Here is a 20,246-nt window from a genome sequence, read left to right on the forward strand (position 1 = left end):
TCTTTTTCTATACCATCGTGACGAGTCAATAAAAGACAGTAACCAATTGTTTCTCACACTCGTCATCTTTCTCTACGTAGTTTTTTTTTTTTTTTTTTTACATACGCCACTCGTGCGCGCATTCTTAGTAATTTAAAAAAATCAGCTTTTTTTTGAACACTAGAAATTTGTTAACGATATTTGCCAGTATTTTGTTACTAACAAGTAAGTCAATAAAAGGTTGCACACAAGATGCCACACAATGCGTAGCATCTAATGTAATACAAATATCACTGACAAATATCATTAACGAGGCGCGAGATAAATTTTCTATGATGTCCCAAAAGTGGCGCTCACACGTGACGCGTGGAGATTTACAATTTTGATTTATACTCCGATACGAGATTGCCCGTTGCAAATATGTTATGCGGATCTAAATGAGCTTTGGTCGCACGATAAAGGGCAACACCCGCGTCTCCGACCGCTTCGGGATAAAACGACGCTCGTATCTTTCCCACACCGTGATGATGCGACAGAGATCCGCCGTTGGCGAGTATCTCCTCGCGCGCCGCGTGCTCGATCTCCTCGTAAGTCTCCACGGGATTCTTCACGCCCAAGTAGTTGATCGCCATATAGAAGTAGATGCAGCAGCCCGCGTCGTAGGTTTGCGTGACGCGGCAGGAAACAAGATACTTGCGAATACCGCGCGCGTGACAATCCCTGACTATGCGTGACTTTACATTTCTGCACAGCGACAACGTGCGGTTCCAAGGAACGGACGTCTCGAACGATTCCGCCAACACGCCGTATTCGATCCCCAAGTCACGGATGTACGCTATCACGAACGTTAACATGTATCCGCGTTCGCCGTTCGTCTCGCCCGCCGGAATGCCGCCGTACTTTTCGGCTATTTTGTAGATTTTTCGTTCCTGAGCCGTGACGTCCGCCGCCACGTCGCCCTCTATCAACAACGTGGCCACGCACATCTGATCCCATCGGAAACCTTTTATTCTAGTGATGTATATCTGTTTGAGTCCTTGCAGTATCAAACCGCCCCAGCCCGATTCTGGACGTAATGTTTGTCCCATTTGGAACTGTTCGTTGTCCATCAAGCGTATGCTGGCCGGCTGGCATCGTTCTTTCGCAACCTATGCATATTTATGACACAACTTGTTAAAAGCCCTACCTACTCTCTCTCTCTTGAATTAAAAATTGTTTATTCACCGCAAAAGTGGCTATTTTCGTCTTGACATTAGATAACTGCCATATGAGCAAGAAATGCGTCGTTTTTGTCGACAGAATGTTAAACGTAATAATGAGAAAGCAAAACGCGATGGATACACACCTCTCGCAACGCCTGAACGCCACTCTGAAAATTCGGGAACACGATACTGCCGTACTTCACGATCCGCGGTAGCGGCCGTATCTTCAGCACGACTTCCGTGACAACGCCCAGGGTTCCTTCGCTGCCAAGAATCACGTGATCGAAATCCGGACCGCAAGACGCGCGGGGCACCAGACTGTTCCTTTCCAGCGTGATAACCGGGTCCTCCGTTCGTCCGGTGACCATACGCACTCGGACGACCAGGTCCTCGATGTTACCGTACGTATTCTTCTTCATGCCGCTCGCTCTGGTCGCCACCCAACCGCCTAAACTAAGATACGACGTCATTTTCAATCTCCGTGTATTTACAAATGTCTCGTGAGAGATTCCCTTTTTTTTTTGTTCAAATATTGACACTCGCGTCGGCGATGTCGGAGAAAGACGAGAGAAAAAAAAAAATACGCCGCTTTTGTGTACCTGGAAAATTCATGAGAGTCGGGCTCGTGTCCGCATGTAAATCCGTGAAGACGGAGCTGACGCTCCAAGTCCTGACCGATTATGCCCGACTCGCAGCATATCAACAAATTGTCTCCGTCTATCCATAATATCCGATTCATTTGTGACGTGTCCAACGATATTATCGTTCGGCGTTCTTCCGGAGAACAATAAGTCGCACGGCTCACGCTCGTACCACCGCCGAACGGTATGCACACGATTCCGTAATTTGCGCATATATTGACTATTGCAACAACGTCGTTGTGACATTCTGAAAATATGAATGTAATGAAAATATGAATATGTAATGAAGAAAAATTTACATAGTCGAAAAAATAGAATTTTTGTTGTGAAGATACAGAATCGAAAAAAAAAAAAAACATACGCTGAAATTGTTATAATATGGCGCAATAGATCTGTACGCAGAGGAGATATTTTCTCGAAGCAAAAATTATATTATGAGACAAGCAGTGAGAGAAGGAAACAAAAGTGTTCGGATTTTAAGTGAACATATCATTAAGGAACAGAATCATTGATATTCTAATGGTTTTTCTAATGGTTTTATCGGTGTTCCGGCACAGGCCTAACTACTGCGAAATGCGTAAACCAGACCTTATCGATTGCACTTGTTATATGCACACATGGGTGATATATCGAATGAATTATTTCCGCGAAAGACCTCTGTTGCGCACCGCGACGATTTATTATTCAAGTTGCTCTGTTTGAAAGGTAGCTTCGCGCGATGTAATGAATTAAGCTACGTTACATAGTTCAACTTTTTATTTTGTACGTATGCGATAAAAGTTATCATTATTTTCTTTTTTTTTGAATAGCCCGAAGAAGAAATAGTATAAAGAAAATTTTGAATAAAAATTTAAATAGTTTTTTTTTTTTTTTTTTTTTCAACTTACTTGGCCACAAGACGATGTCCGGTATCCTTTCGTAAGTACTGTGTTTCAGTAGATAAATTTCTCGCAACGTGTGGCCGTGCGCCCGGAACAAACGATCGAGACCGTCCGTCGAATAATCAATATTCAAGTCCTGGATCGTTTTCAGCAAGTCCGGCGAAAGGATAGGATCTGGAAAATCTGTCGGCAAGTTTCGAATCGGTGCTTTCGAGTCCCACGACACGTCGAATACCTCTTCGCACCACTTGGTGAAGTACGGAAGTTCCAGGTTTCCAATTGGATATCTGCATTGCAAAATTATATGACGGTGATAAAACGATTTAAAAAAGCAATTGACTTTTATCAACACGTGCTTGAGATTTCGTTTTTTATTTTCTTTTTAAACATGTAAAGCAATGCACATACAGTATATCAAATTAAGTTTTTAAATTATAAAAATTTCGTATTCTTGAATTTTTCATCTTTTTTGTATGTAAAATATTCAACATATACAAAAAAAACCAACTTATCTGCATCTCGTATCTCAAGACTGAACATTTTATCACGAGATACAAACTGTAAAAAAACAAACTGAGAGTAAACTTGCAATTAATAAATTTGTATTAAAATGTGCAATATATCTAGTCTACTGTTTTTTTTTTTTTTTTATTACAGGCGCTGATAAATACAGATAAATTTGTTACCGCGGTCCCGCACTCGAGCGAGGCTATGAATCTTAACATCAGCGTTTTTGAGATATTGAATTAATGTTGAATGTGTAATCTGCATAAAAACTCAAAGCGTAATATAATCGATAAGATAACATTTTTTTTTGCGCTTGTAATTTCGGAAAGAAGAACGGAAAATCCGTAATATTCATTTGATTACAAAAACTCTAACAAACTAAACAATCGCTTGTGACGTAATTTCGTAGCTATTTTGCGTGTAATATAAATTTCATGCTATTGCGCTGCACGCAACTCATAGTCAGACGTCGCGCACTGTCCACATGTGATACAAAGATTGCTTGTTGTAATACGCGCTTGTTTATATTTAAAAACTGTGAGTTTTACTTCTTCGCAAAAACCATAATATCTTCAAGTAAACGTCTGGTTTGCGACAACACGCGCACATGAAAGGGATCATTATTTCGCTCATATTAGTATTATCATTATGAGATACGCAACTGATAAGTTTTTATGCGCATAAATTATGCATATGGTATTTGTATGTCACAGTCCGTTTTACAAACGCAAGTTTACATTAGCCAAATATTTTCCGACTGTAATAACACATCTGTGCAAACACAATAAAATAAGTTATATATATAAAAGATACATATACTGATCAACAACACATGTAACAACACAATTACATATATTTTTACACGCTACTTTAGTTTTATTTATTATTTTTTAATTTAATTATTATTGACATTTGGTTTATATTCTGAAAATCGCAAGTACAAGATCGAAATCTGTTCTCTGATCGGTTCTGATCAATCTCCTCGTTTTTGATTCGCGCTACACTTTCAATCGCGCTACAAACATTTGCGTTTGTTCTATGCTAATTTCTATTGCAATTATAATTTAAAAAAACTGACGTCAAACGGAATGAAATTTACAAACGCATTAAAAATCGCTCACATGTGGATTAAAAATTTACTTTCTTATGTAGATTTATTAAAATTTATTTTTTTACTCTGTGCGTCATCATATCGAGATGTTTCGTCCGGAGTAAACAACATTTTAGGTATGTTTCTCATTTTGAAAGAAACGATTCTGTTCGTAAAAAGAATTTGCATATTTTCAAAAACTCTCGATCATAATCACTGAAATGATTGATGACAAAATTATTCAGAGAGATCGCGTAACGCCTCCGAATGAAAAATTGTTAAAGAAATTGTTACACGCTCGGACAACACGTTTTTAAATAGCGAGACGGTCAATATGTGTAATTATTCAAATAAATACACACAAAAGAACGAGGAAATTTAAATATTTACAGCGTACCAGTTCTTTACCAGATCTTTACGTCAATTGATCTTTTGCGTACTCCGATATTATTATCAATACAATTATATAATCATAAAAACTCACATACGGAGGCAATAGATCTGGGGGGGGGGGGGGAATCAAAACGTTTTAATTTATCTGTTTATGGGAATAAACACAATGCGTTTTCCTCATCAGACAAACTGATGATGATGATGATAATAACAAAACGAGAAGTAATTGGTTAGCAATTACAAACGCGTTAAAAATAACTACGAGATAATTCGTAAAGTTGTCGCCAGATCGTGAAATGAACGAGTCTCCGACCAACTTAATTTCGCTAAACGTAATTTCGCACATTTCGCTCTTGCAAAATAGTATTTCCGGCAATAATTCGCGCAGATTTAACAAAAGAACTCACCTGTTCCCGGTAAATTCTATCAAATTTTTGTCGTTTATACGAAATCCGGAGTCCTTGTAGCCCCAGCCGTTCCATCTCAGCAATTGCTGCCTTCAACATCAAAAAACAAAAAAACATTTGTCAGTTAAATTTTCACACAAACATCCCGAAATTGATAAAACAATTTTCCAATTTTCGAAAATCGTGTCCTTTTATAGGACCAAGGAATTCAAATCGGGTTTCAAATTTATCTCGGCGCGCGTTTTTTTCTCACGTGACCGTTGATGGTCTCGCAATCGGCGAATCGCTTTTTTTCATTCGCCGACTTTGTTCGCCGCCGCGTCCGATTCAATCGCTTGTTACCCACCGCGTCGCGGAACGTAAAAGCTTGCGACGGATTTCGAGATGCGCGCAGGTCGTCCCGGGGACGAGCATCCCCTTATCGCTCGACACGTCGCGATATTGAGAGCAAGTCACGTTGATAAAGCGCGATGAGATATACCTAGTACTTATGTACAAATAAAGCCTAGTTACGCGGCGCGAGCGTGGGTTGGTGAGTCATAAACCATAGTTTTTTTTTTTTTTCTTACAGATAAAAGCACGCGACAAGAGGTGTGGTCGTTAGCGCAATTAAACGCCACGCGACTCACGCACGGGGCTGCTGTGCTGCACAACGCGCCGGCACAATTCCCCGCGCGCAATCGCACACAACCACCCACCCACACACACACACACGCACCCACATACGAGAGGACATCTCTTCGTGCGTGTATACACGAGAGAGCGACATTGTATATCCGAGAATACGTGCGCATCGTGTATACACGCGCGTCGTCCGCTGTTACTTACGGGGGAGAGAAGAGAGAAAGAGAACGCGACGAAGAAGAAACTTCGCCGGGAAGAACTGACCTGATTTTCGGGACGGCGCTCTCGAATTTGATCGGCTCGCCCGCGTGCGCCGTTTCCGTCTCGTGTTTTTTCCCTCGCTCGTGCATGTTCACCTCTCGCACGCACCCGGGCCCGAATACCACGCAAAGCTTTAAATATCCGCGCGTGATAAGAATTCGGATTCTCCCTTAAATGCGGGCTGGTAACGCGCGAGCGACGGCTCTGCGTTTGCTATTGACACGCGGCGCACCGGCAAACCAAATTTAAATCGATAGAGCCTCCACCCACCCGCCCACCACCCCGACGAGCCAATCCACATGTGCGCGCCGCGAACGACCAATCCCGCGCGCCCTTCGAATGCGGCACACGGACTGGTTCGGTTCCGATGGTTATTTTTCACCGCCTGGTTTGGTTTGGTGCCATATATGGCTCAAAGGACCGCCTCAAGTTAGTCCATACGCCATTCTAAGCTATTTGTCACCGCCTGTTTTCGCACGCACGGCTCACGAAAATTTGAAGACGAGGTGCTCGGTTTTATAATTCCTCCAGGTCGAGAACGGTGGTAATTGGTTGGTCGAAAGGTTCGCGCATCTTCTCTCCTCCTCGTCGTCGCAATGCGCGCGCTTCGCGTCTTCACCACGAGAGGGCTGCGTATAGTTTCTACTCCCGACCTCCGGCGATGTTTGCCTTTCGTTTCAGCTGATCTTTTGTCCTTCGTGGAACGAGCGTTGTTGATGTTCCATTGACACCTCCGGTGCTCGTAATGTAAATATTTTTTCACACTTCTCGCTTTTTCCTTATACCTACATTTATCACGTCAAGTAATTCACATGCCTGATTGCGCTTGGAGTTGAAGATTCGTTTTTTTTTTTTTTTTTTTTTCGGTCCTCATAGCGCGAGGTTTTTGAGTAAAAATTTCAGTGTCGTAGAGCGTGAAACATGAATAACGTCGAGGCGTATGACGAGGACGCGAATGATCAACCGGTCGATTACAGCAAGAAGTACGTTGAGAGAAATGTACCGTCGCAGAACCACCTGGCCAAGGGCGGCATGCAGACGAGCAGCGGCGTGCCGAAGAAGGAGTTCGTCGAGCGCGACTCCAAAGTGGATTTGTTCAGCGACTACGCCGAGACCGATCTCGATCAGCCCACGGACTACAGTCTGCGATACGCCGAGGACGACACCGACGAGGAAGAGAAGCAGAACACGGAATACTTTCCGGGCAGCGAGCAAGAGGACACCGTCAAGACCTACTGCACGGAGGGAACACCCTACGAGACGCCCTTCAATTTCTCCACCGCCACTTCTATGTCGGATCTCCGGGTCGAGGATGTGAAAGAGAACGACCTTCCGAAGAAATTGCCGAAGAAGATCGTCGAAGCGACCGTCAAAAGTGGTCCGGTGTCGTTCATCAAACAGACCGAGACCGCCAACGTGTGCGACGAGCAAGACAGTCTGATGACAAAGGAGCTGGAAGAGGAAAGCGTCAAGGACACCGCGGTTCTTAATCCCGGACAAGTGACTCCGGAAAAGGAGATCGTTTATTACGAGGAAGAAGGCGCTTGTCAGAGTTTCTCGCGTGCCAATTCGCCAAGTTCTCTGAACAGTGCGATAACGCCTCAGAAGGATAACGCGGACATTTCCAAAGTGGATTCGCCTCCGGTTAACAAGGAGGAATTGGAAAACGACGAACAGAGCGTTCTCGGATTGGACGGCAATCAGATAGAGTTGTCCCCGGAAAACGACAATTCTCCCGAGATCAAAAACAATCCACGTGTGTTGGACAAGGAAGGTTTGTATTGAACTGACAAAAACACGTAAGGAAACACGCACGCTTATCTGTGCGATTGTTAATTGTAGGAAAAATGGTGACTTTTGGCGGCCAAGATTATTACACGGAAGAAACCCCTCTGATGTTCTCGCGGTGTAGTTCGCTCGGATCGCTGAGCGGATTTGAACAACATTCTATTCACGACGATCGTAGTTCCGTTGTCAGCGATTTCAGGTAAGTTTTTTTGTATATAAAACAAAGTTTTTGCCGCGGTGCAAAACTTAATGAACTTTTGTCTGTGATAACAATTGGTTTTTGTCTTCAGCCGGAGAACCAGCGGCGTGGTCTCGCCTAGCGAACTGCCGGATTCGCCCACGCAAACGGCCTTACCCAGTCCACGCAATCACAAGACGCAGAACCCTGAGTTCGTGTCAAAGATACAAGAAGAAGCAGTAAGACCATCGGTCCGACACTTATGTATGCAATGCTATTGATCATCAAAATGTGACGACAGTAATAACGATATCAGTTCAACGAAAATTTCGAATATTTATCCACTTGGAAGACTTTAAATCTCTGAATTTTGTTTTCTTTTTTTTTTATAAACGCGTTGCAGCATTCTCCAAACCGCAGAGCGTCGGGGGGAACAGCGTTTTCGAAGACGAGGTTGCAACTTTCAAGGAAGAATCGACGCCGATCGAATTTTCGACCGCGACGAGTCTGAGCTCTCTCACGATCGACGACGAGGTCAAACTGCCTGATATCGTCGCCGAGACGTATTGCAGATCGGAAAAAACACCGGACGCGGACGAAAAGAATGTTGAGAAACTCGAAACTGATATGCTCAATATGGCGGTGAGCAGCCCCGAGGCTCAAGCGAAGGAGGACGAGCAAGTGAGCGATGACGAGGACGACGATGACATGTTGGCTGCTTGCATCAACATGGGAATTCAAAATAGGTAAAATTTGTAAATTTTTATCATCTATTTTAAATTTTTTTGTTGATATATTCTCTTTCTGATGCGTTTGCAGATACAAACAGTCGTTGAAAACGCTCAGCTCGCAGAAATCCGCGCAATCGGAGCCAAGTATCTTAGTCTCGTATCCGAGAAATTCTATTTCGAGCAGATCGGACCCGCACGCGTCTCCGGTCGAGGCGACCGTCAACACGTCGAAGACGAGAACGTCGATGGAGATCGTCGCTTCGGATACCGTACACGTGTACTGCACGGAGGACACACCCGCTGATATATCTCCGGTTGGATCTCAGTCCAATCTGTCCGCCCTCTCGATGCCGAGTGTGCAAGAGGACATAGAGACGATCGAGCAGGACAAGTCGCTTGAGATTGACTGCCACAGAAACGACTTGTTCGACGAAAGTGCCAATCTCTCGGGCGACGACGAGAAGATATTGGACGAGTGTATTCAATCGGGCAAGGTATGTGTTCGTAACTTGGTGACTCATATGATGTAGAGAAAATTCTCAGATGTGTGTTAGAACAATTGTCAAGATATAAACTTCTTTAATCTACTTGTATTCTCTTTTCTCTCCCCCTCTCTCTCTCACACAGGCGAGACAGATACCTCCGCTTCCTACGAATAGTATTTTATTTGCGAAAAAGCCCGAGTCGTCATCTCACAAATTTGACACATGCGGCACCCCATTGTCCTCGCCCGTTGAGAGAAGTCACAGGAATAAGAATCCTATCTTGTGCTCAAAGTCGCCACGCGACGCGACACTGAGATATCCGGACGAGTTTTCCGACGACAGTCCGAATCATTCGGATGACGAGGCCATGTTGACAGAATGCATACAATCGGCGATGCCAAAGGTCGTTATAACGAAGGTTTTTTTTTCAAACTGTAAAAAGAACCGGTTATGTGCACATTATGCTGTGCACTTTAACTAGGTTTTTCATGTGAAATTATTGTTTTCAGGCGAGACTTGGCACATCACCGTCAATCAGACTGCCGTTATCGCAACCCATGGAGAACACCAAACCGATGAACATGCGCACGACCGCGTCGCCGTATTTTCAGCCGAGATACGTAGAGCAGAGAAAAAATGTAACGAAAAAAGGTCTGCCCTACGAAGACCATCATGTCGGACTCTCGGAGGAGGAAGAAGACATCATGTTGGCGCAATGCATCAGGTCTGGGATGCCTAAAGTAAGTTTCTCTTCTTGCAAATGTCAAAATTTTTGCGCTGAAAAAAAAAAATGTTTTTCTATTTCACATTTGTTTTGCGACTAACTTGCGTGTGCAATTCACAGGCTCAAAGTCCCATGTCTACGATGTCGTCGATGACGACGTTAGCCGTTAAAAGATCTGAGTCGTACTCGAAATCGTCGGAGAGTTTCTCCGTTCCTTCGTCTTCTTGTTTTGCGAGCGGCAAGCAGTATTTCTCCAGGAACGTCGCGTCGCAGGTACCGTCGTCGTGCAAATCCGTGAATATTAACGCGACGGACATGCGCTTCGCCAGAAACGTGGTGTCGGGCAACGTCAACTGCTTTCCCGGGAGAGCGACGAGCGGTAACGCGGCGCATACCTCCTCGAGCCAGACATCACGGCACTGCGACAGTGTTCCGCGCGAGAGGACGATGAACAACTCGCCGTGCTCCGCTCGGAGATTGCCGTCGCTTCGCAACGCGGAGAGCGAAAACGGCAATCCCGTCGACAGTCTCTGCGTGTCTGTGCGATCGCGCGTGGTTAAGTACAACGCGCCGATTTTCAACAGGACCGACAACTACGACGATTACGCGTGCAAACACACGTTGAAGTTCAATGCAGTAGTGCCTTCGCGCCACAATTCCGCGATGAATCCCGTCAGCGAGGAAAACGCGATGACGTCCATAGAGGAGTGGAATCTGCGAAAAGTGACCATCACCTCCGCCATGCTCAGGAACAAATACGGTGTAAAGGGAATCAAATCGAACGAGGGCGCGAGTGGTCACGACGATTACGAACAAATACCGGACGACAATTACTCGGTCTGCAGTTACAACTCGTACATTTGTAAAACGTAACGTGCCGTAACAACGCATTTTGACGATCGTATTGCGGTAAAGTCTGCGTAATTTTGTTTCCTCGAGTGATCACTTACGGAGAATTTCGACAAACCTTGGATCTCTCTCGCAGACTTCCACCGCGTCCGTAAATTTGTACATAAAAAACTTTGTTTTTTATCTAAATATTTTTTTATACCTTCAAAATTACGTTTAAGGTGCTTGTTACGATATGAACTTCCATCGTGTATGAAAACTCGATTCGAAGTACAATGTATCAACGAAACGATGAAATATACATATACGAAAAAACATTTATACGAAATAATAAAACGCACATGTATTTTATAATCAATCTCAATCAAGAAATGAGGACCTCGAAGGCTGGATGTATGTAAAATAATTATTTTTTTAAACGTGTAGATTATAACACACGTAACAAGTTTCGAGCTGAATTTAATTACCGAATCGTTTGGCTGGTAAGGTTCTCATTTCTTGATCAGTAAAATACTGAAGTTTTGTTTTGCACGCGCGTATATATTTTATAATGTATAAAAATAAAATTCCAACATCCGATTTTCTTATACATATCGTTATATATATATATAACGATATTCATTACGGTGTAATCACAGTTATCGGAAAATCGATGGATTCCGTCCATCGTCATCAGAAGGAAAATCGCCGGTATCCGGATTGTCATATAGTCGAGTACTAACACGGTTTTTTTGCCGGTGATTGCGTAGAGTGATCGTCCGAGCGTGAAGTCCGGCCGCCTTTTGACCGCTACCTTGATGCCCTTCGATGACTCGTAATGATCACCTGCACGGCACCTTAGTCTATTTTCTGCACGTATAAATGTACGCGCGACGGTAAAACGTCCGTACGATCGTATATTCATTCGCAGTGCACCGCGACGTGTCCGTTAAGTGTGTGGTCTTCTCTCGGAGGAGTTCCGATCTTTCGAGGTAAAAAAAATTTCATCGGATATTTTATAAAAAGTGGACTTTTCTCACGCCAAAAACAAGTGAATTTTTGGGATATATCGTTTCTCCGCATTTGTACAGAGTTACACGTTTTACTTATTGAAAAGAAAATATTTTTTTTAGAAACAGAAATAATATATTCTACAAAAGTGGATTTCAAGTTAAACGCTTGTTTCTGATATTCCCTAAACACATTTACGTGCGGATAATTTAAAATTTTTCGAAAACCTCTTAGAATCAACAGTGTACCAACCACTCTGTGCATTTTGTCAAACTTGTCTCTCAAAAACAAAATGTAACACACCAGATAGAAAACTTCCATCTACGATCTTAGACGAAAAACAAACTTGTTCGTCAAAAAGTAGATTTTAGTTCTCGCTGCAACTCGGAAAAGTGTTTTTTTATTTGAATTTTATAAAAGGGGAACCACTCAGAAAACCCGACTTTCCATCCCCCCTGCACTGAGTGCAGAGAGTGAACGATCATAGATGACAGAGCTCATCCGACAAGTCGGGAACTACTGTCGTTCTCACGCTCAGGAAAGTGAGCTTCCTCTCGTCATCGTGGTTGTATCAACTCCCATGTTAGGGATGAGGTATGAGACCTACTCCTACAGAACTGATCCTGTGAAGTATGATCTTAATTAATCCTCGCTGTTTGGTCCCTTATATAACAGTCACGGTAAAACTTGAATACGAGAAGGATATTTCGCTCGTAGCCATCTGGCGGAGAAATTTTCTCGAGTTTAGAGAGAACTTGTTTGAGAAAAAGAGAGAGAGAGAACCTGAGAAACGTATATTCTTAAGAGTATTCTAGATGATTCTTGACCGACTGGCATGCAAATATCATACATACACACACACACACGCACACACACTTGCACAAACTGAATGACTTGCGTGCGATATTCACGTATGATATATGCGAAACGCTTTTCAGCTAGAAAAATACTGCTTGCGATAAATGTTTTTGTACATAGTAAAAAGTTTTGCGCTGTATCATTTAAAAAAGAACAATATAAACATAAAAAATCGTATTACAAATTAAAACAAACGTTCTAAGCACAGTCTACGAAAGATAACCGATTATTGTTATTATTATTGTTCACGTTACGAAATGCTTGAATGAGCAAAGCGACCGCAATCCTAATGTACGCTCTTGTGATAACGATCGCGCGCGAAACATCGATTGCAAAAGCGAACTGCGTTGTTCAAAATAAGAAAACATGGAAACATTGTTTGATGACAATCTTTCAAAATTCTGTTTCCGACAAAATTGTAGTGTGGCAATTGATTTGGCAAAATTAATGTTTTTTTTTTTTTGTTTTTTTTTTAAACTCTAAGGCGCTCTTCTATACTTTCGAGAGAAAGAAAAAAAGAACAAAACAAAAAAATTTATACGCAAGTTTTGTATTTCAAATTTTCCAATACGACACAAGTTGCATTTTTCAACTTCACAGATGTACTCTCGTACTCTCCAAGTTCTCGTTCTCACACTGACCGCGGTTGTAAGAGCCAGCTGCGACGACAGAACCAAATGGTATTCCGGATTACGGTCTATGTTAAAAAATTGCCCGTCAGAGATCCAGAACAATTCCGGTCAGGATGAATTACTGGAGATCTTTCGGAAATGCGTGCAGCAGAGAGCCATCGAGACTTTGGACGCTCTTCTCGACGACGACGTCATCACGGTATTCGATGGCGTCAATCTAATCCGCTTTCGTTCGAACGACGATAACAGCACGGACTCTAAGTGAGATTGATTTTCATAACTTACGATTAAATAGATCAAGTATACTTAAGTATAATAATTTTTTTTATACACAAATAAATAACATACTGTAAATCACAATTTAATTTGACAAATGTAACGAGAGAAAAGGAGCAGAAAATGAATTGTAAAGACATACCTGATTGTTTGGCGTTGTCTCGCTTTTTTTTTTTCGAAGTAGAATCGATAATTGTGTAAACACGCGTAACGATGTTCTCGTCAAAGACAATTCTTTATCGTACGACAGATTGGGAGACGATGCCAGTTGGCCGACGATCATCTGGAATCGATTAACACGCGTTCTGCGTACTCATGCTTTCAAGGTCGACCTGGATCGTATGTTCAAGACAGCTACCAACACGTCCGAACCAGATCTGAGTAGCAATATCGTGCAAGGTTGGTTTACAGACCATATATAGAAACAGAGCGGATTGCGTAGTAAATTTCATTATAAATTTCATTATAAATTTCATTCTTACGTCTCTCAACAACACAGGCCGAAGACGTCGACATCGTCACCGTCATCACATGATGCCGATGATGATGATGGGCCTGATGCTGTTGGGCTCGGTCTTCATACCGTTGGGCTTCCAGTTTCTCGCCGTGTTGGGCGGCAAGGCTCTGATCCTCGCCAAAATGGCTCTGATATTATCCAGCATACAGGGTCTGAAAAAGATAGCCACCAGTGGCGTCAATTACGGACTTTATCACTCTCCGATAGAGGCTTGGCACGACAGGAGTCATCAAGTGTTTCCCGAAGAAGAGGAACGTTATCCGGCATACATGCCTCCGCACCATCATTAAGTATTAAGGATTTTCTCTTTTGCAGAAATAACAAAGGTTTCAACGGCCGCTGCGCGTATTGTGGAATAACACACAAGCTGAATTCACTATTATTTCGCAAAATTATGTTATCAAAAAGAAATTCCTTAAAAAAAAAAAAAAACACAAATTAGAGACATTGTTATTCTACTTTTTCCTTTGTGAGAGGCAGATTGTCGCGCAAATCGGCGACCGCGTGTTTTTACCGATATTTTAGATCTAATCCGCTTACGTCCGACGCTTGCGTGAGGAATTGCAAATCGACAAGTTACACGGCGTTCGCAGACTCTGCCGATGGTAATGTTTGTTTTCTATTTTGTGCGTGACTACTCTCCGCGCTTAATCGTAAACATGAAAATCGCACAGTTTTGCCGAGACGTGTGTCGCATTCTTATCAAGATCACAAAAAAAAATACATATAAATTGAGAGAAAATTTGTTTGTATTTTGAGGAAGAGGAAACGAGAAGAGAAACACGAAGAGATGCATTTTTTCCGAAAGGATGTATTTTCTCTCGGGTTTCTCTCTCGTAATTTCTGTTTTTTTTTTTTTTTAGATTCTAGCAAAGTGAGATAAGAGTAAAGTTATCGAAGTTGTTTTATTATTCACATGTGTCATCATCAAAATACGCCGCATTTCGCGTTTCACTTCTTCTTCTTCTTCGAGAGAAAACACGCTTATATAATGTTCACCATTTACATTTAAATAGACACCGTCAAGTGGGATGATTTTGACATCCGCGGACTACTTTGGTACCACCAAGTGCGTAAAGACAAGAAAAAAACGAAAGTCTGTTGTGACACGCGCAATATTTGTTTTGACAATTCAAATATTTTTTTTTTTTTTAACCTAATAAATGAATGTATGTGTGGTCGTAAAGAGCTCTTTACGATCACATATTCATTCATTAGTTAAAAAAAAAAAAAAAATAGAGCTAAAAGAGCTCTTTGCGACCATGTATACATTCATTTATTAGTTTAAAGATCAGAGCCCGTGATGATTATTAATTGTTATTTTTTTTTTTTTACTTTTGCATTTTACTGGTGTAGCAGAGAAACTAGATTTATTATAATAAACAAATTACCAGTCAAAATGACCGTGTCTTTGTATTAACATTCATTTCTGTGATTGTACATATGGAAAAAAAAGAGGGAAAAAATCGAGAGAGAGAGAAGAGACTTTGCAAAATAATTAATAAAAATTAATTAACAATAACGACGAACTTACATTTCGATTTGATTATCGTCCTCCCGAAGAGAGGAGAATAATTCATTTTCCCTTGGCGTTTCAGAAAGTCATTTGTAAAGCTTTGCGCGAGCAAAGCGCAGCGCCGCGTAAGTAGCCACCAGAGCCGTCAACATCGATCTCTATTACGACTTCGGAATTAAGCCCGACGAGATAACGTCGAAGCGTTGTGTACTTCGATATACATATTCACGGCGAATTTCTCTAGGTTGCGCTAATATCGGATAATCGGTTAACGTCCATCTCGCTGACGAGTTGACGCGCGCGTCTCCTGTTCTTGCCACTCAAAACCGCGCTGCGCATGTATAAATGTCGAACACGCACACGAGCATTGCTCTAATAAAACATTAGTATTATAGAAGAATATTTGAATCGTCGATCTCTCTCTCTCTCTCTTTTTCTCTCTGGAACATTCAAACGCCGAACGCCGCGTTAATGATTTTTTCGCGGTATAGAATTTCGTCAATATGTGCGTTGGAAAAACGACAGAGGAAGAGAATGGACGAAAGAGATATTTGGATATTCACGATCACCGTGCGCCGAGTAAACGAGAACAATGTCTAATAAAATTCAAACATTCGAATAAATGATGCAAATCTCTTCCTGGCAAAAGAATACATTTTTTTTAAACGTACCTCTTAATATTGTTATAAAACACACACACACATATACAAGGATTATTATGCAACCGGAATGGGATATTTTTGCTCGTCTGGATACCCGAGAAACAATTTCACATTATGCCTCCGCGTTTCCAAATTCAACGTGCTGTACGTAGCAATAAGGGTTTGGGGTGGCGCGTAGAGCCAGGACGAGACGAGGGGGTTGCACGAGATGGCTATAAGAGGGATGTCGTGGGTCGCGACGCCGTCAGAACACCTGCCGCGCTTGGTTCGTGCTCACATTTGATTTGCGATCCAGAGTAAAAGAGCCAGAGGATTCAGTTCTCGTGGTTTGCGTGTGGTCTGCAAACTTACTTCACGTCGCGTTTGTGAGATGTTCTGCAAGTCGATCTTCAGGTCGATCCTCCTGGTCATCATCGGCAACGCGATGTGTTACATCGCGAGAGCAACGATCAGCAACGATCACCGTCACCAACAGGTAAATGTGCCCCTGTCTGTGAATACACATTTAACAAAAAATATAAAACCTAGACGTTATAATATGATAATTAATAAAATTATTGTTAATACTTTCTTTCATTAACATCCCCCGAGAGGCTTTTTCACTTAAGAATTTCTTTAGCGTAACAAAAACTCGATAAAAATAAAATTACCGTTGTAAATAGATATCGCCTATGTATGTGGCCGAGTCACTCTCTGGCCTTTCGTGTCTGATAAAACAAGCTCCTTTTTTTTTTTGTCGCGACAGTTTAATTAGCGATTCGATGATGCTTGCAATATTACGCTTTCGGAAAAATTTGGTTACATGTTCCAACGGAGATTTCAATTTGGAAAGAAAAAAAAAATTACACAAACAACGCGAGTATAAAATTCTATATAAAATTGTTCATTGTTCAAGATGTTGTTGAAGCAACTTCACGCGCCGAGGTATTTTACAATACACGCGGTTTGGAACTCGAAACAAGCTAAATAAAAAAAAAATTGGACGCGAGTGAAGCGCGTTGACTATTTCGATAAAACTTTGAGTGAACTCGAAGATAATGTTACAAGCGACGTCGATTGCCAACTTTTTAATGAGTTTTTTCCATCGTCTATATAATCATATTATTAATCTTTGTCAGTTCGCGCTCTTCTCTCTCAGATATCGCTCAGATGTTTTTTCATCTCAACGTTTTTGTATCTCTTATCTCTTCCCCATTTTACGCGACAGATTTTTTATGTCATTATCATCTTCAAAAGAAGAAAGTTTAATTACATAAATTTCTCGCCACACCTTTTTTACACTCAAGCAAATGTCAATCTCTCGTTCTCTTTTTTTTTTTTTTTTTTTTTTTAATGCAATTCTTTGAATTTTATAACGAGCAAATAAAATCTACATTGGAGAAAATCTCACTTAATTTTTAGGTGTCGAACAAAGCTGCCAATATCTTGGCTTACGAGATAGGAGCGAAGGCTTCGTTTAATCCGTCTCGTGAAAATTATCGGCCAGTCACAGGTAATGAGGAAGCGCGGTACTCTTGTAAATGACACTTTATCGTTGCGATATGTAAAATCAATTAATATGCACGTTCGAAACCGAACATTGTGGTTGCGCGGTCGGCGCAATTAAACGGCTTGTAAACTTCATAATTGAGGCGGTAATTGCGTCACTGCGCCAGTTGTGCGATCCGTGTGTTAATGGCTGAGAACTGTGGGGTAGTTGTCCGTAACACAACAAGTCGAACTAGTATAAATTTTTCGCGTAAGTATGAATTTTCTACGTGTACCTCTCTTGGTGCCGTTCACCGACACAGCCACGGTGCGCAATCGCGGTGTTGTTTTCCGGAATTATGTAAAAATAAATATTTCCATCTGTGTGTCTCTTGTATTAAAATATAAAAACTGATATTCTGAATTTTACAGACTGTATGTTCGTTACCTCGGACAGCGGACCGTTCTCTTACGTGTCTCAGTCCGACAACGACGAGGTTTGCGGCATTTACTTTTTAACCGATCCGGATCGCGTTGTAGAATTATATTTCCAGAGCTACGACGTTCCCTGCGAACGTCACGGACTTTTGGCGGTATGTCGTCGGATGTAATTGTTAAAACAATAGATCTCCCTCTCGTCGTTGCCATCTGCGCTCGTTGACGCTGCAATAACGAAACAACATTTTTTTTGTAACAGCGAGTTTCGCAAAAATCGAATTTTTCGCAAAGTTTGTGTTCTCGCCGCGTGTTGCTATTAATGGAAAACTCCTGTCGGATAAATTCGAGCGATCCCTCGTGTGTCACGCGCAGCGGGCAACGTCGCGAAAGACAAATATCTGTCGTCGGCACGACAAAAAAAAAATTAAAACAATGAAATAACATTTTCGCACGACACGAAACAATGTAAAATCGAATCCTGACAAGGTGATCGACGGCTGGGAGTTGAACGGCGAGGTATTTCCGAGCGAGGCCGATCATATGTTACCCGTAAAGGAGAGGGTGAACGAGTTCTGCGGCAAAAACGGATGGCGCAGGAAAACTTTCTCGAGTTCGCAAAACGTCGCGCTACTCCAGTACAAAATACCTTCGTCCGAAAAAGGCTTCGTTGTGTTTGCGAAATATCCGAAGAATCCGAGACGTGAGTCGAACAAAGTCGACTTAACAATGAGATAATTAAACTTGTTTTTTTTTTATACACCTGATAAATAATTCGCAAATAAAGAAAATAACGTTGGTTTTTTTTTTAACAAACTTTGAATCGGATTGTACGCAGACTTTTGACAAATGTCTCGTTTTTTTCAGCCTGCAATATCCTGTCGGTCAGCACGACGGATCCGTTCACGATTCGCAATTACGGCAGACGGATTAATTGCACCCTCATAGCGGTATATCCCGGTGTCGTGCGGGTTATCGCGCTCGGAGTCGGCGGCGTCTCGCAGAGCGTCGCCCGCACCACCACCGAAACCGGCACTTTGCGCAAAGTAAGTTTAGTTGCAAGGTCGACCGCGCGTTTTGATTTTGTCATAGTTGCGGACGTTCAATGTTTTATTTTATTTATATACGATATGAATCATCGTGTTTCAAGTGCGGAACGAGGAGTCCGCGCGATTTGGTGCAGATCGGAGGCAGCCGCGGGCTCGACACGACGAAGCTCGACGTGATCGACACCATTTGCGGCATCGACTCCAAACCAGGTAGACGAGTTCTTGGATTAATTAACATCTGGAGATAAAACAATATATGTATAACAATGATTTTTTTTACACTTATCTTTCATTCTATCTGTTCGACAAAAAACTTCAGCATCTTTTTTTTATATAACGCAGGTTCTGATCTTATTTCAGATATAAGAGAACTTGTGGCGTACGACGTGACGTCGGTGCGGCTGATATCCAGCGGCGATTACGATAACTCGGTGACGGTGGCGATAAGTCAAATCGTGAACGACGATCTGTTACTCGACTCCGCTTCCGGATTTTGAAACGATCGCCTCGACAACAACAATCCTTCCTCTCCTCCTCTTTCATTACACCTGTCGCACGTAATATATGCTGTGCACACATTTTGTTTTTTTAACTTTTATCTTTGAAACAATCTAAGCGATCGCAACGCGTCAACATGATATAAATATATTGTATAAAATGTGCATTCTCTTATTATAAACATAATTTAACTTGTATGTAGATTACATGTATATGTATATGTATATTGCGTATACATTAGATTGTAACAAAAACTTATTATTACACGTGTAGGTGAAAAATGTGACGTACACTGATTTATGATACGCAGATGATAAAAAAAAAAAAAAACACATTCCTTTTTTTTTTCTCGACGACGTTATTTGAATAAATAACACGAGCCAATTCTTTGAAAACCGCACAATGAATATATTTATTATTAATCTTACTTCTCTGGACTTGTGTTTTAAAAAGTTTTAAAAATAAAAAATAATAGTCTTCTATGTCAATAGATATTATATGATAGATACCTACGTACATACACTTTGCAACAAAAGAAGGTCCGAGACGTTTTCATTTTTATTGAACAAAAAGCCGCCATCGCCGCTACGACGAGTCGCCAAAAAC

At 41.8% G+C, this 20,246-nt stretch overlaps 4 protein-coding genes across 7 annotated transcripts; 3 read left to right on the forward strand and 1 right to left on the reverse strand.

The window, feature by feature from the left end:
- Window positions 1–73: 73 nt before the first annotated feature.
- Window positions 74–6,220, reverse strand: LOC109853595 (alkyldihydroxyacetonephosphate synthase). Of its 2 annotated transcripts, none has more exons than XM_020425864.1 (6): window positions 5,989–6,220; window positions 5,101–5,190; window positions 2,710–2,990; window positions 1,781–2,069; window positions 1,325–1,634; window positions 74–1,127 (listed from the first exon to the last, which is right to left on the reverse strand). In XM_020425864.1, the coding sequence occupies exons 1-6, from the start codon at window positions 6,072–6,074 to the stop codon at window positions 354–356; spliced, it is 1,830 nt and encodes a 609-aa protein (XP_020281453.1). In that variant the 5' UTR covers window positions 6,075–6,220; the 3' UTR covers window positions 74–353. The 2 variants fall into 2 exon arrangements, with proteins under 2 accessions (XP_020281453.1, XP_020281461.1); XM_020425872.1 differs by lacking the exon at window positions 5,989–6,220 and adding an exon at window positions 5,447–5,531.
- An 87-nt stretch (window positions 6,221–6,307) lies between these two features.
- On the forward strand, window positions 6,308–11,057 carry LOC109853581 (adenomatous polyposis coli protein-like). 3 transcript variants are annotated; one of them, XM_020425842.1, is made up of 9 exons: window positions 6,308–6,732; window positions 6,862–7,759; window positions 7,828–7,972; window positions 8,064–8,215; window positions 8,355–8,697; window positions 8,771–9,176; window positions 9,310–9,570; window positions 9,677–9,907; window positions 10,012–11,057. In XM_020425842.1, the coding sequence occupies exons 2-9, from the start codon at window positions 6,907–6,909 to the stop codon at window positions 10,762–10,764; spliced, it is 3,144 nt and encodes a 1,047-aa protein (XP_020281431.1). In that variant the 5' UTR covers window positions 6,308–6,732; window positions 6,862–6,906; the 3' UTR covers window positions 10,765–11,057. The 3 variants fall into 3 exon arrangements, with proteins under 3 accessions (XP_020281431.1, XP_020281421.1, XP_020281440.1); XM_020425832.1 differs by having other exon boundaries at window positions 6,889–7,759; XM_020425851.1 differs by having other exon boundaries at window positions 6,576–6,732; window positions 6,963–7,759.
- A 141-nt stretch (window positions 11,058–11,198) lies between these two features.
- On the forward strand, window positions 11,199–14,303 carry LOC109853255. The gene is made up of 4 exons (XM_020425164.1): window positions 11,199–12,324; window positions 13,189–13,481; window positions 13,747–13,895; window positions 13,996–14,303. The coding sequence occupies exons 2-4, from the start codon at window positions 13,189–13,191 to the stop codon at window positions 14,301–14,303; spliced, it is 750 nt and encodes a 249-aa protein (XP_020280753.1). The 5' UTR covers window positions 11,199–12,324.
- A 1,280-nt stretch (window positions 14,304–15,583) lies between these two features.
- On the forward strand, window positions 15,584–20,147 carry LOC109853989 (corticotropin-releasing factor-binding protein). The gene is made up of 7 exons (XM_020426639.1): window positions 15,584–16,666; window positions 17,593–17,683; window positions 18,091–18,251; window positions 18,583–18,796; window positions 18,961–19,139; window positions 19,244–19,352; window positions 19,503–20,147. The coding sequence occupies exons 1-7, from the start codon at window positions 16,562–16,564 to the stop codon at window positions 19,637–19,639; spliced, it is 996 nt and encodes a 331-aa protein (XP_020282228.1). The 5' UTR covers window positions 15,584–16,561; the 3' UTR covers window positions 19,640–20,147.
- The last annotated feature ends 99 nt before the right edge of the window (window positions 20,148–20,246 follow it).

This window comes from Pseudomyrmex gracilis, unplaced genomic scaffold (assembly GCF_002006095.1).
Source record: "Pseudomyrmex gracilis isolate BER0280 unplaced genomic scaffold, ASM200609v1 scaffold_2, whole genome shotgun sequence".
Classification (NCBI taxonomy): Eukaryota; Metazoa; Arthropoda; class Insecta; order Hymenoptera; family Formicidae; genus Pseudomyrmex; species Pseudomyrmex gracilis.